General features: G+C 40.6%; 1 protein-coding gene across 1 annotated transcript; it reads right to left on the bottom strand.

The window, feature by feature from the left end:
- Positions 1-7314: 7314 nt before the first annotated feature.
- On the bottom strand, positions 7315-18324 carry tm4sf5 (transmembrane 4 L six family member 5). Its single transcript, XM_087839327.1, has 5 exons — positions 17953-18324; positions 16857-16937; positions 13490-13632; positions 10968-11160; positions 7315-7690 (listed from the first exon to the last, which is right to left on the bottom strand). The coding sequence occupies exons 1-5, from the start codon at positions 18124-18126 to the stop codon at positions 7673-7675; spliced, it is 609 nt and encodes a 202-aa protein (XP_087695453.1). The 5' UTR covers positions 18127-18324; the 3' UTR covers positions 7315-7672.
- Positions 18325-19518: the final 1194 nt, after the last annotated feature.

Raw genomic sequence — 19518 nt, forward strand, 5'->3', positions numbered from 1 at the left:
GCACAAAAGTCCCAGCAATTATATCTCAAGGTCAAAGCATGCAGTCCTCTGAGAAACTGCAAAAGGACTCTACAGCCCTCAGTTAGCATGTTACATGTTTGTGACAGTGCAATCAGAAAAGTACTGAACAACGATGGTTTGTTTAGATACGCCGTCAGAAGAAAGCATCTTCTCTCTGTGTCTGTGAAGCTTTTCAGTCATCCAGGTCATCGTAGTCTAAGGAGCTTGGAAAGAAAGGCGTCTGAAAAATCACCAAACTGCTGCAGCAATGTCCTTTGGACAGATGGGACCAAAGTGGAGATGTTGGAGCATAATGCACAGCACCATGTTTGGTAAAATCCAAACAGAGGATACCAGCTGTGAAGCATGGTGCTGGAGGGCTGAGCATTTGGACTTGATTTTCAGCCACAGGGCGCAGGTAGTTTGCAGTCATTGAATCGACACTAGAGTCAAACGTGAGGTCGACAGCTAAGCCTTGACCTAAATTGGCTCATGCAACAGGATAATGATCACAAGGACAACAGAACAGAATGACTGAAAAGAATCGAGGTGCTGCAAGGCCTCAGTCAAAGTCCAGACTCAAATGCTGCGGTGGGACCTTAAGAGAGCTGCGCGTGTATAAATGCTTGATAAGCTCAGTGAACTGAAGCAATGCTGCAAAGAAAAGTGGGACATTTTCTGTGATAAAGTGACATAGAAAATGATTATTGCAAGTTATGGGTGCTAAAGGTGGTTCAAGGGAAACTACTGAGTCATAGGGTGTACTTCGTTTTTTACAGAACTGCATAGAGTTTTTCACATAATTGTGCATGACTGGATAAGTATTTAATTTAAAAGGCTTAGAGAGCGTTGTCTTGTCTCAAAGGTACAGTTCAAAGTATCAAATGGAAAAAGGAAAAACTTTAAAATACAAGCACATATTTTTTAAATTTCATGATTATAATAGAAGGATCAATATCTATGCCATTAGTCACTGCAATCTATGGACAAGCGCTGCAAATTACCTATAAATGTACTTATACGTCAGTTACTCTTGACCCTCATGCAGAAAAGGCTCACTTCAGGTTGTGTTGTTGATTTGTATTACCCTACTTCTATTATGCTGTTAGAGGAGGTCATGGAGCAGAGAAATGGGGGTTTAATAGAGTTGTTGGATGAGGAGGACAGGCTGTGTGTGTCAGTGTGTGTATAATGACATTAGCATCTAGGATGATGTCTTTCTGCAGACAAATCCAGGGCAGATAAGATGTGCAAAGCCACTGTGTTTGTTTTCATCACTGATTGTTGTGAGAATTGTGAACACTAACTAAAATGCTGTCATCGCAGGTTTAAACCAGTCTAGTCTTCTCTGGATATTTTCTGCTCCCCCCCCCCCATGTTGTCCCCTCCCTCAGACTCACACACACCCACAGTTTAATTTTCTAGTATTTTGGTGTGCGTGTCTGTGGAACCGGTGCTGACTGGCTGAGGTCGCTCGCGGCTGGTTCCTGCCCCCCACCCTCCTCCTATACGCCTGTCCTCTCTGTGGTCTGTACATTGAGTTATTTATCTCCTGCTGTTGTTTCTACGTAAACAAGACGTACACATGTTTCACATAGTGAGCTCATTCACGTCGTAAAGGAGGCGTATCCTGCACAGCATGCAAATAAGTAGATAATTCTCCTGCAGGGCAAAGAGCACCATGCTGTCTTCTGCAGCCTCTTAAAGAGCGTGCACTTTGATATTAAATAGGTTTAAAGGGTCTGAAAGCTGATGATTCCCTGTTCAACATGATTACAAAAGCAAAGGAAGCTAGAAAAAAAGCTGTGATTAAAAAAAATGGGGCCTATTTGGGAAATTGCAGAACAGATAGGGAGGTTCCTCCCAGGGCTGTAAGTTCTAGATAAGGGAATTGTTTTATTCCCAATTTGCTATAAAAACAAAACACACTAAAAGTCAGCTAACATTTACTCCACCAAGCATGCTCCTGGAACTTTCCTTTTTCCTTTTCAACTGGTTTGTTTTGATTTTGTACTTTAGCCCATAAGAACCTACGCCCTTTTACACATTTAGAAAAGTTCCTGTTAAAGTTTCGACATTGACTCTCCCATAGTTTTCCTGACAGTAAAAATGGGTTTGGGCTCTCATGGGCTAGATTCAACACAGATCACAGTTGTTATGTCGTGATCCACGCTCAGTCGTCCAGGCAGTGACATGCCGGAAGCATTTGTTCAGTCTGGAAGGCTGACAAAACTTTTCTCCCACTGAAAACAAAACGTCCAGTTGAACAGAACCAACTTTATGGGATCGGAACTGTTAATTAATTCTGTAGAGCATTTATAATAGATGTGATGACAGCATACTAAACTGCATCAAATGGGATGAACGGCAACTGAAATGATTTGATGGGTTTTCCAGGCTGTTTATCAGCCGACACATTTCATTAACTAAATGAATTGCAGACGCTTCATCGATCGGGTCAGTAATGATTTAACACCGTCCCAGCAGTGATGAAGAAATCCAGCAATCAGTGTTCTTACAGCATGCGATAGCATTAAAAAATCTCACTATCTGCTCTGTCTCAAGCCACATGTTACTTATATTTTGTTAGGAAAATGAGAAATAGGTGCAATGATTTATTGAAACAAGCGCAAACAGACGTGGAAACACAGTAAATAAGGCAAAACTGCATTTGAACAATTATAATGAGTTTAAAAGTCAGAGATGACCTTTATTCTCCAACACAGTCTGAACTCAGAGCCAAACATTCGTCTCATTGTTTTATGTAATCTTCAGGAATAGTTCTCCAGGCTTCTTTAAAGACATTCAAATGTTCCTGATTTTGCTGCAAATGCTGCAGAGCATTTTGAGGCCTACCTCTTCCTTCCTTTTTAGGGTTACAGCGAACACCATGCAGAGATATTCAGTATTATATTCAGCTAATAACTCTCTGAGAATCAAGAAATCCTACTTTATGTCTGTCAAACTGTGTTATCTTTGGTATTTTTCTTTGTGTTGTGTGTACACACATGAGTTAAGTGCTTTTTGAATTCCCGAGTGACTCAAAAGTTAATGTTAAGTGGTTTAAACAAACAAACAAACATTCCTCTGGTCTGGTTCAAGGACTGGACTGAAAATGAGTGAAAAAGTAGCCAAAGGAAATCTGTGACAGTCCTTCAGAAACCTGGAGACGTATTGCTCAAGAGCACATTAAGAATTACAAGAAAGTCTGGCTCCTGGGAAGAAAATATAAAGAAATGAGGGGGCGAAACCACACTTTTGAACTTCACTGTATATTTTCATAGAGCACTGAAAGTGTTAATATCACAGCTCCTCCATGCAAAGTGGAGCACTGACTGTCAGGTTGCTAATGCACATTATCACATCTCATAATAACACACTTCCCACTAACAGAGGTGTCAGCATCTGCAGACACTTTGAAACTAACATGACTCAGACAAAAAGTCTTCGTGTCTGGATACCTGACGGGTGAGTTTTTATTGTGATTGTTCTTGACAAAGTGAGTTTGTTCTGATTAATAAACAGTTCAAATTTGGATTTTAAGATCTGTTGATTTTGGAGATGCTGAGCGAGCCGCTGAATGTGCCTCACTGTCTGCTTTGTGGCTCTGCTTCTGCTATTAGTGGTTGCCATAATGACCGGGTGGTGGACAGTGCTGAGTTATCAGGTACGTGCGTCTGAGCTGAAATTTGTGTTTGGCCAGTGACTGCAGGATGAGTGCTACATTCAGATTAGGCCGCGGTGTGTGGGTGTGTTGAAGAGCTCTCCACCAAGAAACAAGCGGGAGAAGCAGGAGTACACAGCTGCACAAACAGCAGGTTAATTCAATGTTTCTGGGAACGGCCAGATCTGCTTCGATGTCCCGTTTCCCTCCTGGCTCAAGCTGAGGTGAACAAAACAAAACAATTTTATGCTCAAATGACCAGCATGCCTCTTTTCCCCTCAGAGATGTGTGCACGTACGCCATTAAATGGATCTTTCTTTGCTTCTCTGGATTCTTTCACTGGGGCTTCGATTTGCATGAAAACTGGCAGAGAGCAGGGGCCCCTTCCTCTCTTCTCCCCTTCCCCTCATTCTTTTATCCCAAAATCGGTCACACTTTGTGCGCTGACATTATGCAAGAGAGCAGCACAGCACCGGACACTCAGTCGGCTAAGATTTGGCTCAAAGCATTGGCCAGATCAACGTAACTCCTCCTCCGTGTCCTGGGGGGTTTGTGAAGACAAAAACACGTTGAGAATAATTTGTGCTTGAGTTTTGCAACAAAGGAGCAGAGTCATGATTCAATCTGTGGCACACATGGACCTAAATCTCCCCAGAGATGGAACTAAGAAAAGAGACATCATTACTGAGAAAATCAGGCCACTGAAGCAGTTTAAATTCATTTATCTCTGCTGCCAAAGGGGCTCAGCCTACCTTACAGATACAGCTTTGGGTTATTTGTCATGTCCTAAGAGAGCGTGTCTATATTTACCTGGGTGCAGTCTCCCAACAGGCTTTTACCTTGAAAGTTAGGTAACACTTACCACGAAGCTGCTCCAGGCAGCAAAAGATTACGAGCTTAACCTGCACCTACACTAACAGGCACTCCTTCTGCAGACTGTGTACATCTGCAGTGTTCCCAGTGTCCACAGGGGGCGTTTTGACCTTTGGCCTTGTGTCTAATCAAAATAATCTCGTTACAGCTGGCTCTCTCACTACACAGGAACAGGATGAGTAATTTACAGAGTTGCTAACTCTGATGTGTTCAAGTTCTTCTGGATAATCAGAGTTAACTGGTGACACAGTGCAGAGACTTCTGTTACAGCTCTGTGTGTGTGTTTACTGCACAGTCACACTGTGCGGGCGCGACTGAGTTTTTTGAGATAAGAAAGAAGTCTGTAACAAATAGTAGGGTTTAATATTGGGGTAAAATCGACTGCAGGTTAAGGCCGAGATGTCAGATTCATTTTTCATTATTGGCCACATGCAGCCAAGTTTGATCTTAAGCGGACCAGACCAGTGAAAATCCTCTGTCAGCGTAAAGATTGCTGCTTTGGGCTTAAGCTGTAAGAAATAAATGTGTAAAAGTCATGTTAGCTCAGAACTCTGACTGTCCTGAAATTAGACAACAGGAAATGTTTGATAGTTAAAAGCATTTCCTCTTTTTGTTTTTTTATGGGGAACCCTGTAAAAATCATAAATATCTACAGGAGAAAGTGAAAAAAATGAACTTTCTTCTAAATGTTTATCTGTTAATTTTATTTTGGTGAGGTATGAATGGCCATCGGGGGAAGGTAGAAGTGCTGTAAAACCTGTGAAAATACAGTTAAAATTTATCCTTTGTTCACATTTTCCAAAGTTATCCTTTGGACCAGACTTGAGTCTTTGGCAGCTGATTCTTGTGTTCGACAGAGTCACAGTTCAGCCCTGTAAAGTGAGGGAGATGCCACTGTGTGAGAAGGATGCCACATAACTAATACTCACCAGTTTTATAAAATAACTACATATGCACCTTTAACACATTTAAGTAGTTGTTTTTGGGGGGTAGGGGTTAGATGCACAGTTTAAAGGCCAAAGAGATTAAAGAAAACATCTGGCACAAATAGCTCATAGTAACAAAAGTGCAGAGGATACAGTAGAGACCGCAGGTACAGGCAGCAGCTGCTGAACAATTACAACATGTGGTGTTGGACATGCAGGTACAGCAACAATTCCACTGACACTTGTATAAAAAACAAACACACGGTCAGTGTTGGGAAGGTTACTTTTAAAATGTATTCCATTACAGAATACAGAATACATGCCCCAAAATGTATTCTGTAACGTATTCCGTTACATTACTCAATGAGAGTAACGTATTCTGAATACTTTGGATTACTTAATATATTATCATGCTGTTTACAACTACGTGAATGTACTATTGCTGTGATTTATTACTGTTACTGAAGGTCCGCGGCTCCGAACCGTAGTAAAGGGACCTCTGGCTAATACGGTGGGTTCTGTGTCGGGCTCGTAGCCGAAAACTAGCTTTACTTTGTTGTCTGGGTCACTTTGCTTGCGAGAGACAGAGAGAGGCGTTGAAAGGCTGCTGCAAAAGAACTTATTGTTTTTGGAGGAAAACACGAACACGGTGTACAGTCGAGTCTTAATAGCTTACTTACAACTGGGCTCGTCAGGCACTCTTCTTGGCTGCAGTGGTTGTTATTATATTTACATGCTTCCAGCTCCCGTTTCTGCTCGATGACAGCTCGTACTTTTCCTTTTTCTCCCTCCCTCGCTCACAGACACATAACGGGTATGGCAGTCCATTCTCCCTGCAGCTCGGACTACACTGCCTATGATGCTACATTCTTTAGAGCTATACCTGTAGCATTCTGCCTATTAGCTTAGCATAACAACAACAACAGGCGCTCTCTCACCCAGGAAACACGCAGAGAGAGAGCGTCACCCTGTAACCATGGCAACCGTAACGCTGCCACCTGGAACAACAGAACGTAGCTGTCAAACAAAACCCAAACAGTCCTGACCCGCCACAATATGAAACAGGGAAGTACCGCCGTGTAATCCCTTTATTTCAACAAAGTAACTGTATTCTAAATACCACCTTTTTAAACGGTAACTGTAACGGAATACAGTTACTCATATTTTGTATTTTAAATACGTAACGGCGGTACATGTAATCCGTTACTCCCCAACACTGCACACGGTCATGGGCACAGAGCTGGAGTCAGATGATGAGTAACAGGTTACAGTGGATCTGTGATCTATATGTGATGCTGCTGTGGATGCCCATTTCACACACAGTGAGGTTGATCCACCTTTTATTCTTCATTTGGATCCGCATGATGTTGCAGATGATGGATGTTACTGATACGGTCATCTCAGGCACAGAATTCACAACCAGCACGTCCAAGGTAGCATCTTTATATTACTGTGCGTATATAGATGTTTGCATCCTGAAATATGTGTTAGAGCTGTATCTGCTGTAGCAATGCTCCACACACAGTGTGTCTAAAGGCTTGTGTTAGTTCTGTGTAATAGCTCATAATTTGGGTGTGGGTTATAATCATAGCAGGGAACCATTATTACAGTTCAGATTGGCAACAGCCACCAGATTGGTGATAAATGTAGTACCATAGGCTCGTGCACAAGTTGTTGTTAGACGAAATGTCTGAAAGTCTTTGTAATAGTGATGGCGTGGTTTAAAAGTTCTCAACCATGGGGTCTGACACCTTTCTGAAACAATCTCTTACTGATAATGAGGCTTAGTAAAGCAGCACTCCTCTAGATGAAGTGTTGAGCGCTGCTGCGTAACGAAGAGCAAATCCAGCGTAATTTAAAAATATGCTGCCTTTATTTTTTAAATTTGATCACATTTTCACATTTACCTGGTATACAGTGTAAGCCCACATCAAACAGTTATTTGCTATTTATTCATATCCGTCCTGCGTTGATTCTTCAGCACAGGAATTACTCTTTATTTCATAAACTATTTCAGTTAAAGGAATTAAGTTGGGAGATACAAACAAGAAGATTGCAATTCACAAAATAATGGAGTTCGGTTCTGACACATTCTGGAAAGAGGAAACAAAAGCGAGTCGATGAGCGTCTTCGCAGAAGTGGCACCAATGGAGAAAAGCATGGGGGTCCTTTTGGAGGCCGGTCACAGCAGGATTTTTCTTCTTCACCCTTACAGTCCGCTTTCATCCTGCAGCAGGACAAACATCACATGTTCAGTTGACATATTGGACAGGACGCCGGCTCTCAAATGACTAACAGGGGTGTTAATAAACTGGAGAACCGTGTTAATATGTAGACATCTGATGATACAGTTCACATGTGAACGTGGACGTTGGGGACAAGTTTCCACCAAAGCACATTGCTGCATACTTTGGATATAATGTCTAAAGATAAGTAGAAGGACGCAGGTCATCAGTAGATGTTTAACCGTGCGCTAAATGTGAGCTTAATCTTTAGCGTGTGGATTTGTCTTGTCGTTCGTACAGTTCATGTTGGTGTTTATGAATTTTGACTGTTACCGTGTTTTCCGTCAAGCTGCTGGTTTACTTATTGCATCTTCATGGAAAGAAATCTGTCACTGCTTTTACATCATGTATTTTTTTTAGTAATTCTTTTAGCTGCTGCATCAAGAGGAAGGTATTGGAAAATGTTATCTGAAATATCTGAGACATGGGAATGTTTTTATGACCTTAAAGGTTTTTGTTTAAACTAACTCTTTATTGTTGAGTTTGGTGTTTTAGCTTTAGATTTATTTGTGCAAGTTTGGATTTTTATGTTACATGCACTCATTGCACTTTTGGGAAAATGTGCTTATTTGTGAATTTGCACTACAAACACAAACAAGCAGAGGTTAACGACTAAAGACAAACAAGAGATAAAATTAGCTCGGCTGTGCACAAAAGATCCTGTTCACAGCAACTGAAACCTACAAATGAGATGATGATGATGATGAGATAGCCTTTATTTGTCAGTTGCAGGTCTTTTGCCCACAACCGAGATGACAGACCTTGCCGACCGTACATACAATACACAAACATCACATTGGGGAGACAGGTCAGGCTAGGTAGCGAGGAAAAAAACATCGAAATGTGTAACACAAAAGGATAATACAGGAATGCACAGATATCAACACACCATAGCACAATAAACACAGACAGCAACATGGGAAAGTGTTCCAGTGTGTACTGATCTGGGACCACCGCAATCTTTCGACTGCGCCTCCAACTGACCCGATGTCCACATCAGAGGGGAGGTAAGCGTTGGAGGTGGCGTTGGATCCGGGGTAGGGAGGGTGATGCGTCGGTGAGTGCTTGTCAGTATCAGTATATGTATGTGTGTGCGTGTCCATAATTCAGCTGAGACAGTGTCCTTCGCCCTGCCAGGCTAAGTAAACAGTCTTCCAGCCAACCCAGGTGGCCTTGCATGGAATGGGAAGGAACAGACTAAACACAGTCGTTATCAGGGTGTTTTGTTCAGCTCCAGCCTTGTAGCTGGCGCCGAGAGGGTATCCGCATGAAGTGATGTTATTTTTTTTACTTTAGTGCGAACAGCTCATATGAATTTCAAAGCAGTTCTACAGTCCAACACTGGTCTCTCAATCTCCCGTTGGAGAGCCGCGAGCTTCGCCATACTTGCGTTCTGTGATGTTGTCATTTCTTGAGCTCAAGGAGCTGATTTCTGAGAACTCACGGCAGTGTGCCTCCCCGAGATGTCATCCAATTTTGCGCCCAGAGATGTTATTCCGGGCTAGCCCTTCTGAGATGTATCCAGTCTGCAGTCAGAGATCTTATTCTGAGTATTCACAGCAGCCGTAGCCTCTCCAAGATCTTATCCGTGGTGACTCAATGAGCCCATTTTGAGAAACTCATGCCTCTCCCATCGTTCCAATCCCAGTGGGCAGCCTTGTGGGGGTCTGAACAGCCGGTTCCACTTTCTTAATTCTTCGATAAGTCAGGGCCAAGCCAGCTCCGATCAGCCAGAACCCTGTTACCATGGTTCCGAATAGGTAGATATCGTCAGCAGTCAGGCTCACCCGAGCCCAAACTTCTCATTGAGAAAGGGGTGTCAATTGCATTTAGGGACCTGTTGATCCAATCCATAATTCCTCTTTTAGGTTTTAGAGAACAGACTGTGAGAGAATGTTCCAGGGAAAATACAAAAAAAAAAACACGAGACTAGACAAGGACATAAGCAGGGAAGATAAGGGAGAGGAGAAAAAGTGCGTCCGCCTCCTCCGAGAGCCAAAGAAGAAGCACATTATGTCTCATATCAATCAATCAATCATTCAATTTGTACATCAGCCATAAACTGCTGATGTATTGAAAAGGTTACCAGATAGTTAGACGACCATTTTTGCACTCGGGTTTTGCATTTTGGCTGTTTTTGAAATCATTTGTAATTACATTTGGATGTGAGGATGGTTTAGGTTAGTGAAATAATGCATCGTGCACTACTGTGAAATTAATTTGTCTACTGAGCACAGCCCTGAAACAAAGTGTATAATGTGCTCACTCCTTGAAGTATCTTTTAGAACTAAACAAGCGAGAGGCGGGTGTGACTGAGAACCAGAGGGCCTGTGGTGCCTGCTGTTCCCACATGGTAGGAGCTTGAGCACCTATTTTCTGAAGCAGCGGTGTCAAACCCAGCTTACAGTGGAGAAAAAATTCTGTAATCTCATTGTTCAGACTGTCTTGTAATTATAAACCAGAAAGCTTTTGTTAATTTACAATTTTGTTTTCTTTCCTGAATATCTGACGCTCATGCTCTGAATCACAACCTGCTTTATCAGCTATTTTACCCTACACAGGAACATAATTTATAAAAATTAATTATTAATTGAAAAAAGTAAAACAAGCATAAAAAAGGTATTTTTTCTTTATAATATGATTTCTTCGCGCAACCACAGGAGTCGCCCCCTGCTGGTTATTAGAGGTATTAAGGGTTAGGGCACATATACACTGGCTCCACTTTTTCTTTTCCTAGAGCTTTTATACTGTCTGCAGTCTAAATCAGTTTAATAATACAAAGCATAGATTTTTTTTTAGAACTTGTTTCCCAAAATGCTTAAAAATTCCTTTAAATTAGTGCTGTTTCCGTCCCCACTGGGAGCCTTTTTCCTATCAACACAGGATCCAAAACTACAAAACTTGTTTTTGTAATCACTGACAGGCTGGATGGAAGTCATGAACAGCAATCCAACAGTTCTAAAGAAATTCAGTCTGGAAGTACAAAATGGCAAACGGCCATAAATGGAGTTGCTGAGAAGAGCTGACTCCAGAGCTGAACCAAACAAGCTACAGCACATTAGTGAGCCGTCACTACGACTCTCATGTTTGAATAAACTGTTTACAATTTTACTGCCTCGAACATCTGACCTCTGAGACTCACAAATACACTCAAGTGATTAGAAGGAATTCCTCTACCCTCGCCCAGCTCAGGCAGAGGTTTAGGATTCGTTCACTTACGTCTTTGCTGTCCCGACAGTCTCCGCAGATGCATCCCAAACAGCCGTTGATCGCCTGGAGGCCGCAGAGCACAATTTGCAGCAAGCCCATGGCCAGCAGGATGGAGAACAGAACGATGTTCCACAGCACTATGTTTTTAGGGTGCACACATGTAGTCCACATATCCTGGTTTACAAGGTAGCTCCCATTGCCCCTGTGAAGGAGAGGAGCAGTGGAGCATAAGCAGTGACCAGAGCTTGTACTAACAGCATTAATGAAAATATGGATGGGGATGGGGAAGTGAAGAAAAAGCGGTGATGGTGGAAGAGAAGGAGAAAAAAGTGTGAGGTGGAGAAAGAAAGCGAGTTGCAATCAAAAACTTTTCAACCTTACTTATTTACATTAATATTAAACTAATACTTCTGAGAAATAATATATATTTTCTTTCTTGCTGATATGCTCTCACATCCCCTTAAATCAACACAAAGTCTGGAAACAGGTTAATCCAGTCCAGACAAGAAAAAACAAGTCTATGCCGCAGCTCAAAATCTCACGAACATCTTGTTTGTTTGAAAAATCGAAGATTAGATATGATATAATTTGATATTTTAGAACATTATTTCATTATTGCTACAATCATGTGAAAAGAAAAATTTCACAGGGCCTAATAGGACCTGGCTGGATCAACAAATGCAAGCTGCTCAGGTCCAGTGACTGCAAAAGAAGCCAAAACCATCACCCCACCACCGCCGTGCCGACAGCTGGTATGAAGTGTTTCTGTTTATACGCTGCGTTTGGTTTTTACCAAATGCAGCACTGTGCATTAAGTCCAGACATCGCAAATTTGGTCTCATCTGTCTGAAGGACATTGTTCCAGAAGTCTTGTGGCTCATTAAAATGCAGCTTTGCAACCCTAAGTAATGCTGGGATGCTCTTTTTACAGGAAGAGGCTTTGAGCTTAGGTTTTTCACAGGACTGCGTTTTGTTACAGGCTCAACAGCGAGGGTTAAAAAAAATAATTAGCCAATACAGATTACCAAGAACAGCAGTAAACAGCTGTTCAGTAAACTGAAAATGAGTCACAATGTCCAACTTGCACAGTCTGAACATCCAAAAGTAAGGTTATGTCCCTGATTTCTCTCTTTGTGACAGCAGCTCATGGGTCAAATTTATATTAGTTAAAGTTTTTCATTGATCAACATCCTGCAGTATCTTTTCTTGAAATTCCCTTTCACATTAAACACTATCGCTGCAGGACAGTGCTTGATCAGCGTTTACTCTGCAGGCAGTAAATATTTATATGTGACATCTTCAAACTTTATTTAAAGGCTGTTGAAGGTTAAAGCTTTCCTTTCCTCTAAACGGCATCACAGAAGTACAGAGTACATTACAAAACAACAAAGTAAACCAAAATACATGCGTGAATGAATCATTTCCCTTTTTGCAATCTAGAATTCTGAAAAATTTGTTTCCTCAATTTGATATCTTATCGCAGCCTATTCATAGTGACACAGACAGCCAACACAAAGGCATCTTTCCCAGCCTCCTTCCTTGCAGCAGATATAGAGCATGTCTTATTATCTGAGAGAATCACTTCTTGTTTTTCATATCATCCTTTCAGCACCATTAGAAATATTAAATAGCAAAATAGTTTGGGCTAAAAATCGACAGTTGACAGAACAGAAACGAGAAAGAGGAACTTAAAGTTTTCTGGAGGAAGGACAAGCCCAGGTCACATGTTAATAACCCAACATGTATTGTGTAATCAGACTTGTTTTTCTTAGTTTGCCCTTTAAACTGCTGTCATAACAGACAAGCCTGAATATTAACAACAAGCTCATATTTATTAACAGTTGTCCCAATTGCATGATGGGCCTTTATCACCTGCTTGTAAAATGACTCAGTGGTGACGATCACTTTGGGTGGATGCTTATGTAACCCTTTTAATTCCATCTGAGTATCGATTAATATTGCAAATGTTTAAAAAGGTCAAGAAACACGTGATGGAACATACTGGCTCGCTGTGCCACCTACTGGACTTTAAGAGTATTGCAGGATAGGGGTGAAAGGGGAAGGTGACGTAGAGAAGGTGGCACTGATAAAAAGACAGGAAGCTGAGCTGTACATTGGAGGGATAGTGGATATACTGCACAAAGGAAGATGAAGATGCAGTCATCAGGCAGGAGGAAAAGAGGAAGACCTCGAAGGAGGTTCATGGATGTTGTATAGGAGGACATGTTAGAGGGTTGGTGTGACAGAGGGGGATGTTATGGATAGGGTGATACTCTGTGCCAAAATCTAACAAAACCAGCCAAAGGAAGAAAAATAATACAGTAATGATTATATATTTTGGTGCTTCTCAAAGAAAGCTAAAGCAGTTAAATATAACTTAAGAGAAAAGAAGAATAACTGAAAAAGGAAATGTATATATTTTATCTGCCTCAAGGGTATCAGTCAAGACTATAATTACTGGCTCAATCTGCTGTTTCAGTGCTTATCAAAAAGTACATTTAAAAATATAATGATGAAGGTGGGACACTCACGTGCCCGTCTCTTTAAAGGGGTACTCCCATTTGCCACTTTCCACCTGGCACTTGGGTCCAACAGCCAACCCAGCTGAGGCGACACTGGTGCAGTAAATCCCACCAAGAACGCCGACGGCGGAGGATATGACCGAGTTCAACATCTAAAAGAAAGATGAGAACATTTAGGTGTTTTTTCACTCATGGAAGAGATTATGAATTATTGTAACTGTACAAGTATGTTTGTTCTTTAGAGAGATTTTTTTAGGTGATCTCTTTGCTGTCATTCATCATTTCTTTTGTTCTTTTTTTCTTCTTTTTTTTCATTTTTCTGGGACAAGTTCATGTTAATTTTACTCAAACTTAATGTGGAAAACAAATGGAAGGAGCCATGAATCACTGTAGGAGACACAGAAGTTTTATGAAGCATACAATATACATATATACAGGGAGTGCAGAATTATTAGCCAAGTTGTATTTTTGAGGAATAATTTTATTATTGAACAACAACCATGTTCTCAATGAACCCAAAAAACTCATTAATATCAAAGCTGAATGTTTTTGGAAGTAGTTTTTAGTTTGTTTTTAGTTTTAGCTATTTTAGGGGGATATCTGTGTGTGCAGGTGACTATTACTGTGCATAAATATTAGGCAACTTAACAAAAAACAAATATATACCCATTTCAATTATTTATTTTTACCAGTGAAACCAATATAACATCTCCACATTCACAAATATACATTTCTGACATTCAAAAACAAAACAAAAACAAATCAGCGACCAATATAGCCACCTTTCTTTGCAAGGACCCTCAAAAGCCTGCCATCCATGGATTCTGTCAGTGTTGTGATCTGTTCACCATCAACATTGCGTGCAGCAGCAACCACAGCCTCCCAGACACTGTTCAGAGAGGTGTACTGTTTTCCCTCCTTGTAAATCTCACATTTGATGATGGACCACAGGTTCTCAATGGGGTTCAGATCAGGTGAACAAAGAGGCCATGTCATTAGTTTTTCTTCTTTTATACCCTTTCTTGCCAGCCACGCTGTGGAGTACTTGGACGTGTGTGATGGAGCATTGTCCTGCATGAAAATCATGTTTTTCTTGAAGGATGCAGACTTCTTCCTGTACCACTGCTTGAAGAAGGTGTCTTCCAGAAACTGGCAGTAGGACTGGGAGTTGAGCTTGACTCCATCCTCAACCCGAAAAGGCCCCACAAGCTCATCTTTGATGATACCAGCCCAAACCAGTACTCCACCTTGCTGGCGTCTGAGTCAGACTGGAGCTCTCTGCCCTTTACCAATCCAGCCACGGGCCCATCCATCTGGCCCATCAAGACTCACTCTCGTTTCATCAGTCCATAAAACCTTAGAAAAATCAGTCTTGAGATATTTCTTGGCCCAGTCTTGACGTTTCAGCTTGTGTGTCTTGTTCAGTGGTGGTCGTCTTTCAGCCTTTCTTACCTTGGTCATGTCTCTGAGTATTGCACACCTTGTGCTTTTGGGCACTCCAGTGATGTTGCAGCTCTGAAATATGGCCAAACTAGTGGCAAGTGGTATCTTGGCAGCTGCACGCTTGACTTTTCTCAGTTCATGGGCAGTTATTTTCCGCCTTGGTTTTTCCACACGCTTCTTGCGACCCTGTTGACTATTTTGAATGAAACGCTTGATTGTTCGATGATCACGCTTCAGAAGCTTTGCAATTTTGAGACTGCTGCATCCCTCTGCAAGATATCTCACTATTTTTGACTTTTCTGAGCCTGTCAAGTCCTTCTTTTGACCCATTTTGCCAAATGAAAGGAAGTTGCCTAATAATTATGCACACCTGATATAGGGTGTTGATGTCATTAGACCACACCCCTTCTCATTACAGAGATGCACATCACCTAATATGCTTAATTGGTAGTAGGCTTTCAAGCCTATACAGCTTGGAGTAAGACAACATGCATGAAGAGGATGATGTGGACAAAATACTCATTTGCCTAATAATTCTGCACTCCCTGTATATATAACCTAAATATTTACTGTTAAGGGTTTTGGTTTCCATATTGGGGTTTTTATAAAAGTCCATGAACAGGGATTGGAAAAGAGAGAACTTGTGTTGCTTATCTTCTATTTCAAAGTGATTTCCTTTTTTGTTTTTTAACTTTTTTTTCCTGAAAACTTGCAAAAATAGAAATAATCATGCCCTAAAACTAAAACATTATCAACTCAGGCATTATGGAGCTTTCTTTTAATAATAAATAAGCAGGTCGACTTAGAGTAAAGCTAAACACAAAAGTTTACTTTATCCCCTGTAGAAAAATTATTAGGTTACTAATTAACTGCTATCATGTTTTATGGCTTTTATCCAATATATAAAATATAAACAGTGCTTAAAAATGTATTAAACTGCCAACCAGTGTAAGGTTTAGGCTGCAGTTGCCCTAAATTAACAGTGTTGGTAATAACATTAAAAAAAAGTTTCTGTTATAGTGCCTGTAATGGTTAATCCACCAGTACGAAGAAGCTCTTTAATCAAAACAACATTTTTAATGCTAAAATATAAATAATTTTGCTATCCAGGAGTTTTAAACAGCCAGTTTTGATTACTTGCTAATATAAAAATCTAATGCGTATTTCCCCGATAAACAAAAATATCATTTGTAGCTTTAATCAAGTTTTTTGCATTAAAAATCAATATTTGTGTTTTCTTGTTTTTATGACAGGTGATCTGATGAATTTACTAACCCCTTTATGCACTGTTGTTGATATCACTGCAAGGTTATCTACCCAAAATAAAAAGGAATGGCAAAATGCACGTCTGTGATGTGTTACTGGACAACGATCACATGGACAGTTCATGCACACAGTGGCTTTCTGCCTATGCTTACTCAAAGTTAGCCATTTATGGTCTCAGTGCATATAATTAACCCAGAGGATCGTACTGCCTCCAAAGTTAGCAGTCTTTCAATGCAAACATAATTTTTTTATTTCCCCTTTTCTTTCAAAGTGTCAATGACCTAAGATGCTAAAAGTCGAAGCAGTGCATATTTTTTAAAAATTGCTGTCTGGTTATTCAGACTTAATGGCTCCTCACTTCTGTAATTAGCAATGTAGTTCCTAATAATCAAAGAGAAGTGAGGATCTGGAATTCAGATAAAGAGCTGTACTTCTGCAAAACATATTCAGCAAAACTTTAAATACTTATTGTTTGAAGTACTAATGATTCTCTTTGTCAGACGCACCTCAAACAGAGCATCTGGGTACATTAATGATCATGCACTAAAGTTTGTCCTTTGGACTTTTATATACCTTTTATTACACATCATTATCAGTGCAGTCCGCCACACACAACAGTATTGTGTAACATGGAAATGCAATAAATCGTTCAAATGATTTCACTCACCCGGCAGCGGTTGCCACAGCAACCTTTTCCACAGCAACCCTTGCCCCCGGCCCTGATAGCTGAACAGCTCGGACACAGCATCTGACAGGTGCAGAGACGAGACATTACATCTGCTATCAAAAAGATGTTTTTGTTGTTGATGAATTCTCTCAAAAAACGTTTTTTTTCTATTTCTTTGGGTCCACCCACAGGTTACATACTTATTTGTGTGTACGCATGAGCACAATTGTGTGTGTGTGTATGTTCGCTTATCTATCAAACCAAATATTTGTAAATCCTGCATCAAGGTTTACCCAGCAAGCAGCGACATCCCAAAGTTAGACGAAAGGGATCAAACTTCCTGGTCTGAAGTGAAATGTTATACTGAAGTACAAAAGATTAAATATTTATGAATTATTTATTGATAGTGATAGCTCACACAATGTCAAGATAGTCCCCTTTTAATAAGGGAAGTGTAATACAATTTAACTACTTTAGCTTCTTTAATAGCATTAAGGAAACTAAAGTAATGAAAGCTGGCAAATTAATGTAAACGCTACAACATTTCTATCTCAATTATAGCAGCATAAATACTTTAGTAATGCATTTAAGTGAATTTATTTATTTTTATTATTAAAGATCTTTTATATGAGTGGTGTGATTTGGTTACATTCATTATTTATTTTCAGAATGACTTACATTTACATTCTTCTTCAATGTTTTGGTATCTAAAGCATGTTCATGTACACATAAGCTGAGCTAGAATTTAAAATGTTTACTCAGTGAGTCATAACACATCTTTAAAATAACCCTTAACCATTGTTAAAGGTGCTGCTTTTACTGGTTTTACATATGACAAGTCAAATAATAACATCACGCTGAACCTCAAAACAGGCTGATAGAGACAAAGAGGCGTGTACTATTAATAAAAATGCTCTAACAAAACTCTATGCTAATCTAAAAAGGATCATGCAGTAGTAATTCTCAATAAAACTCAATAAACGTAAGCAGTTTAACTTTACTAGTTTACACTACGAAACGTAATGGCTGAAAAACCCAATAAAAATGAGCAATAAAACATTTCACCAGACTCTCTGCGTGGAACTGGTTTACTCACAATCAGGCCTCCTCCGAGGAGCCCCCCCATGAGCCAGACCTCGGTGGAGATCTCGCTGGTCTTCAGCTGCTTCCCGTCGGGGAAGAAGAGCAGCAGGTTGGAGATGATGCAGATGAAGGCTGAAGGCAGCAGGATCAGACCCACCAGGCGGGCGCACTTTCCTGTACAACACATGGCTTAAGCTTCTTTTATTTCTTTCACTTGGCTGCTCTGTGGATCTGACTCCCCTCTCAAGAGGAAGTCGGTGAAAAGTGCAGGAAACCAAAAAGAGGAGGTGAACGAGAGAGAAAGAGAGAGCGAAAGAGAGCGAGAGAGAGGAGATCACCTGTGGCGGCTCACGCCACGAAACTCAAATACAAGCAGTGACCGTTACAGCGGGGAACAGAGAGGGAACAAAGGCCAGATGTTGGCGTGGGTGCTACCGATCTCTGATGTCAGAGCTGGGCGTCTCCTCACACGTCTTAGATAAAGATGAAAAGTCTTGACGTAGAGACTTATATTTGTAATGTAAAGTTAACCAGAAAAAAAAAAGTGAACCACTGATAGACTACATGGAAGGGGGGGGGGGGGGGGGGGGGGGGGGGGCTGTGTATGTGTGTGTAATTGTGAGTGTAATTGTGTTTGTTTAGAGAGCTTTATCATTCTCTTAAATGCCCTTTGATACCTGCTGAAGATCTGAGGTCATTACTGCAAAGAGAAACGGGCTTGGCTTACTGTACATCCTGATGAGAGTGTGTCTACCAAGCTTAATGAAACTGGTGGAGCACGGTGTCTTTTGCTTCACCTACCAAATCTAATGTCTAAATCTGATATTAATGCAATCTAGTAAAATGAATATTGTGGATGAATGTTCTCTTGGGATTTTGTGGTGATCTGAGAGATCGGTGCATTTAGTCTTAGAGGCTGGGAGAAAACTGCCAGATCACCATCATTGTATGATTTCACACAGCTCTGAAATGAACAATGTCATGTGAAGCATACTTAAAAACATTATGAAATGTCGAGACTCGAGCTGATTGGTTACCTATAAGATTCTGTAAAGATTTTTGTAATGTTTTTAAGCATTGCAGTAAAGATTTAAACCAAACAGCTCAGCACTTGAAACACAACATCCCGCTGCCTTAAGTTTCATCCAACACGAGTCATCATTGTTCGCTGACTTGTTTTACATTAATTTCTTAATTACATTTTTAAGCTATAGAAGGGGTTAATCAGCTCACATTGACTACATTTATAGCATCTGTCAATATAACAAATGATAGTGCCATAAAAGCACGTTCCACCATCTGCTCATGTCATTGAAGGGTGTGCTGATAATGATTTTTTTCCATGCACCTGATGAATCAATCACTCATTCAGTCACAGAAACAGTACTAAATGTCCAGATCCTTTGGGCTCAGAGTCTGGACAGCATATAAAAAAACAGAGAAGACAAAAATGTGTACTAGAAATGACTGCGTGGACTTACAACTATGAAAGTATCAGCACTCAGGTCAAACTCCATCACCTGTGATGGTACCTAGAGGGTTCTCGGGGAAGGATGATGCCAAAAAGGCCTGAATCCAT

Source organism: Neolamprologus brichardi, chromosome 3 (assembly GCF_056152115.1).
Source record: "Neolamprologus brichardi isolate AB-2024 chromosome 3, ASM5615211v1, whole genome shotgun sequence".
In the NCBI taxonomy this organism is placed as follows: domain Eukaryota; kingdom Metazoa; phylum Chordata; class Actinopteri; order Cichliformes; family Cichlidae; genus Neolamprologus; species Neolamprologus brichardi.

Coding starts and splice junctions, on each gene's coding strand:
- tm4sf5 (XM_087839327.1), bottom strand. CDS start 18,126: ATGTGTTGTACAGGAAAGTGCGCCCGCCTGGTGGGTCTGATCCTGCTG. Junction 16,938..17,952: donor TCCTCGGAGGAGGCCTGATT/GTGAGTAAACCA, acceptor TGCACCTGTCAG/ATGCTGTGTCCGAGCTGTTC. Junction 11,161..13,489: donor CCCTTTAAAGAGACGGGCAC/GTGAGTGTCCCA, acceptor TCTCCTTCACAG/GGGCAATGGGAGCTACCTTG.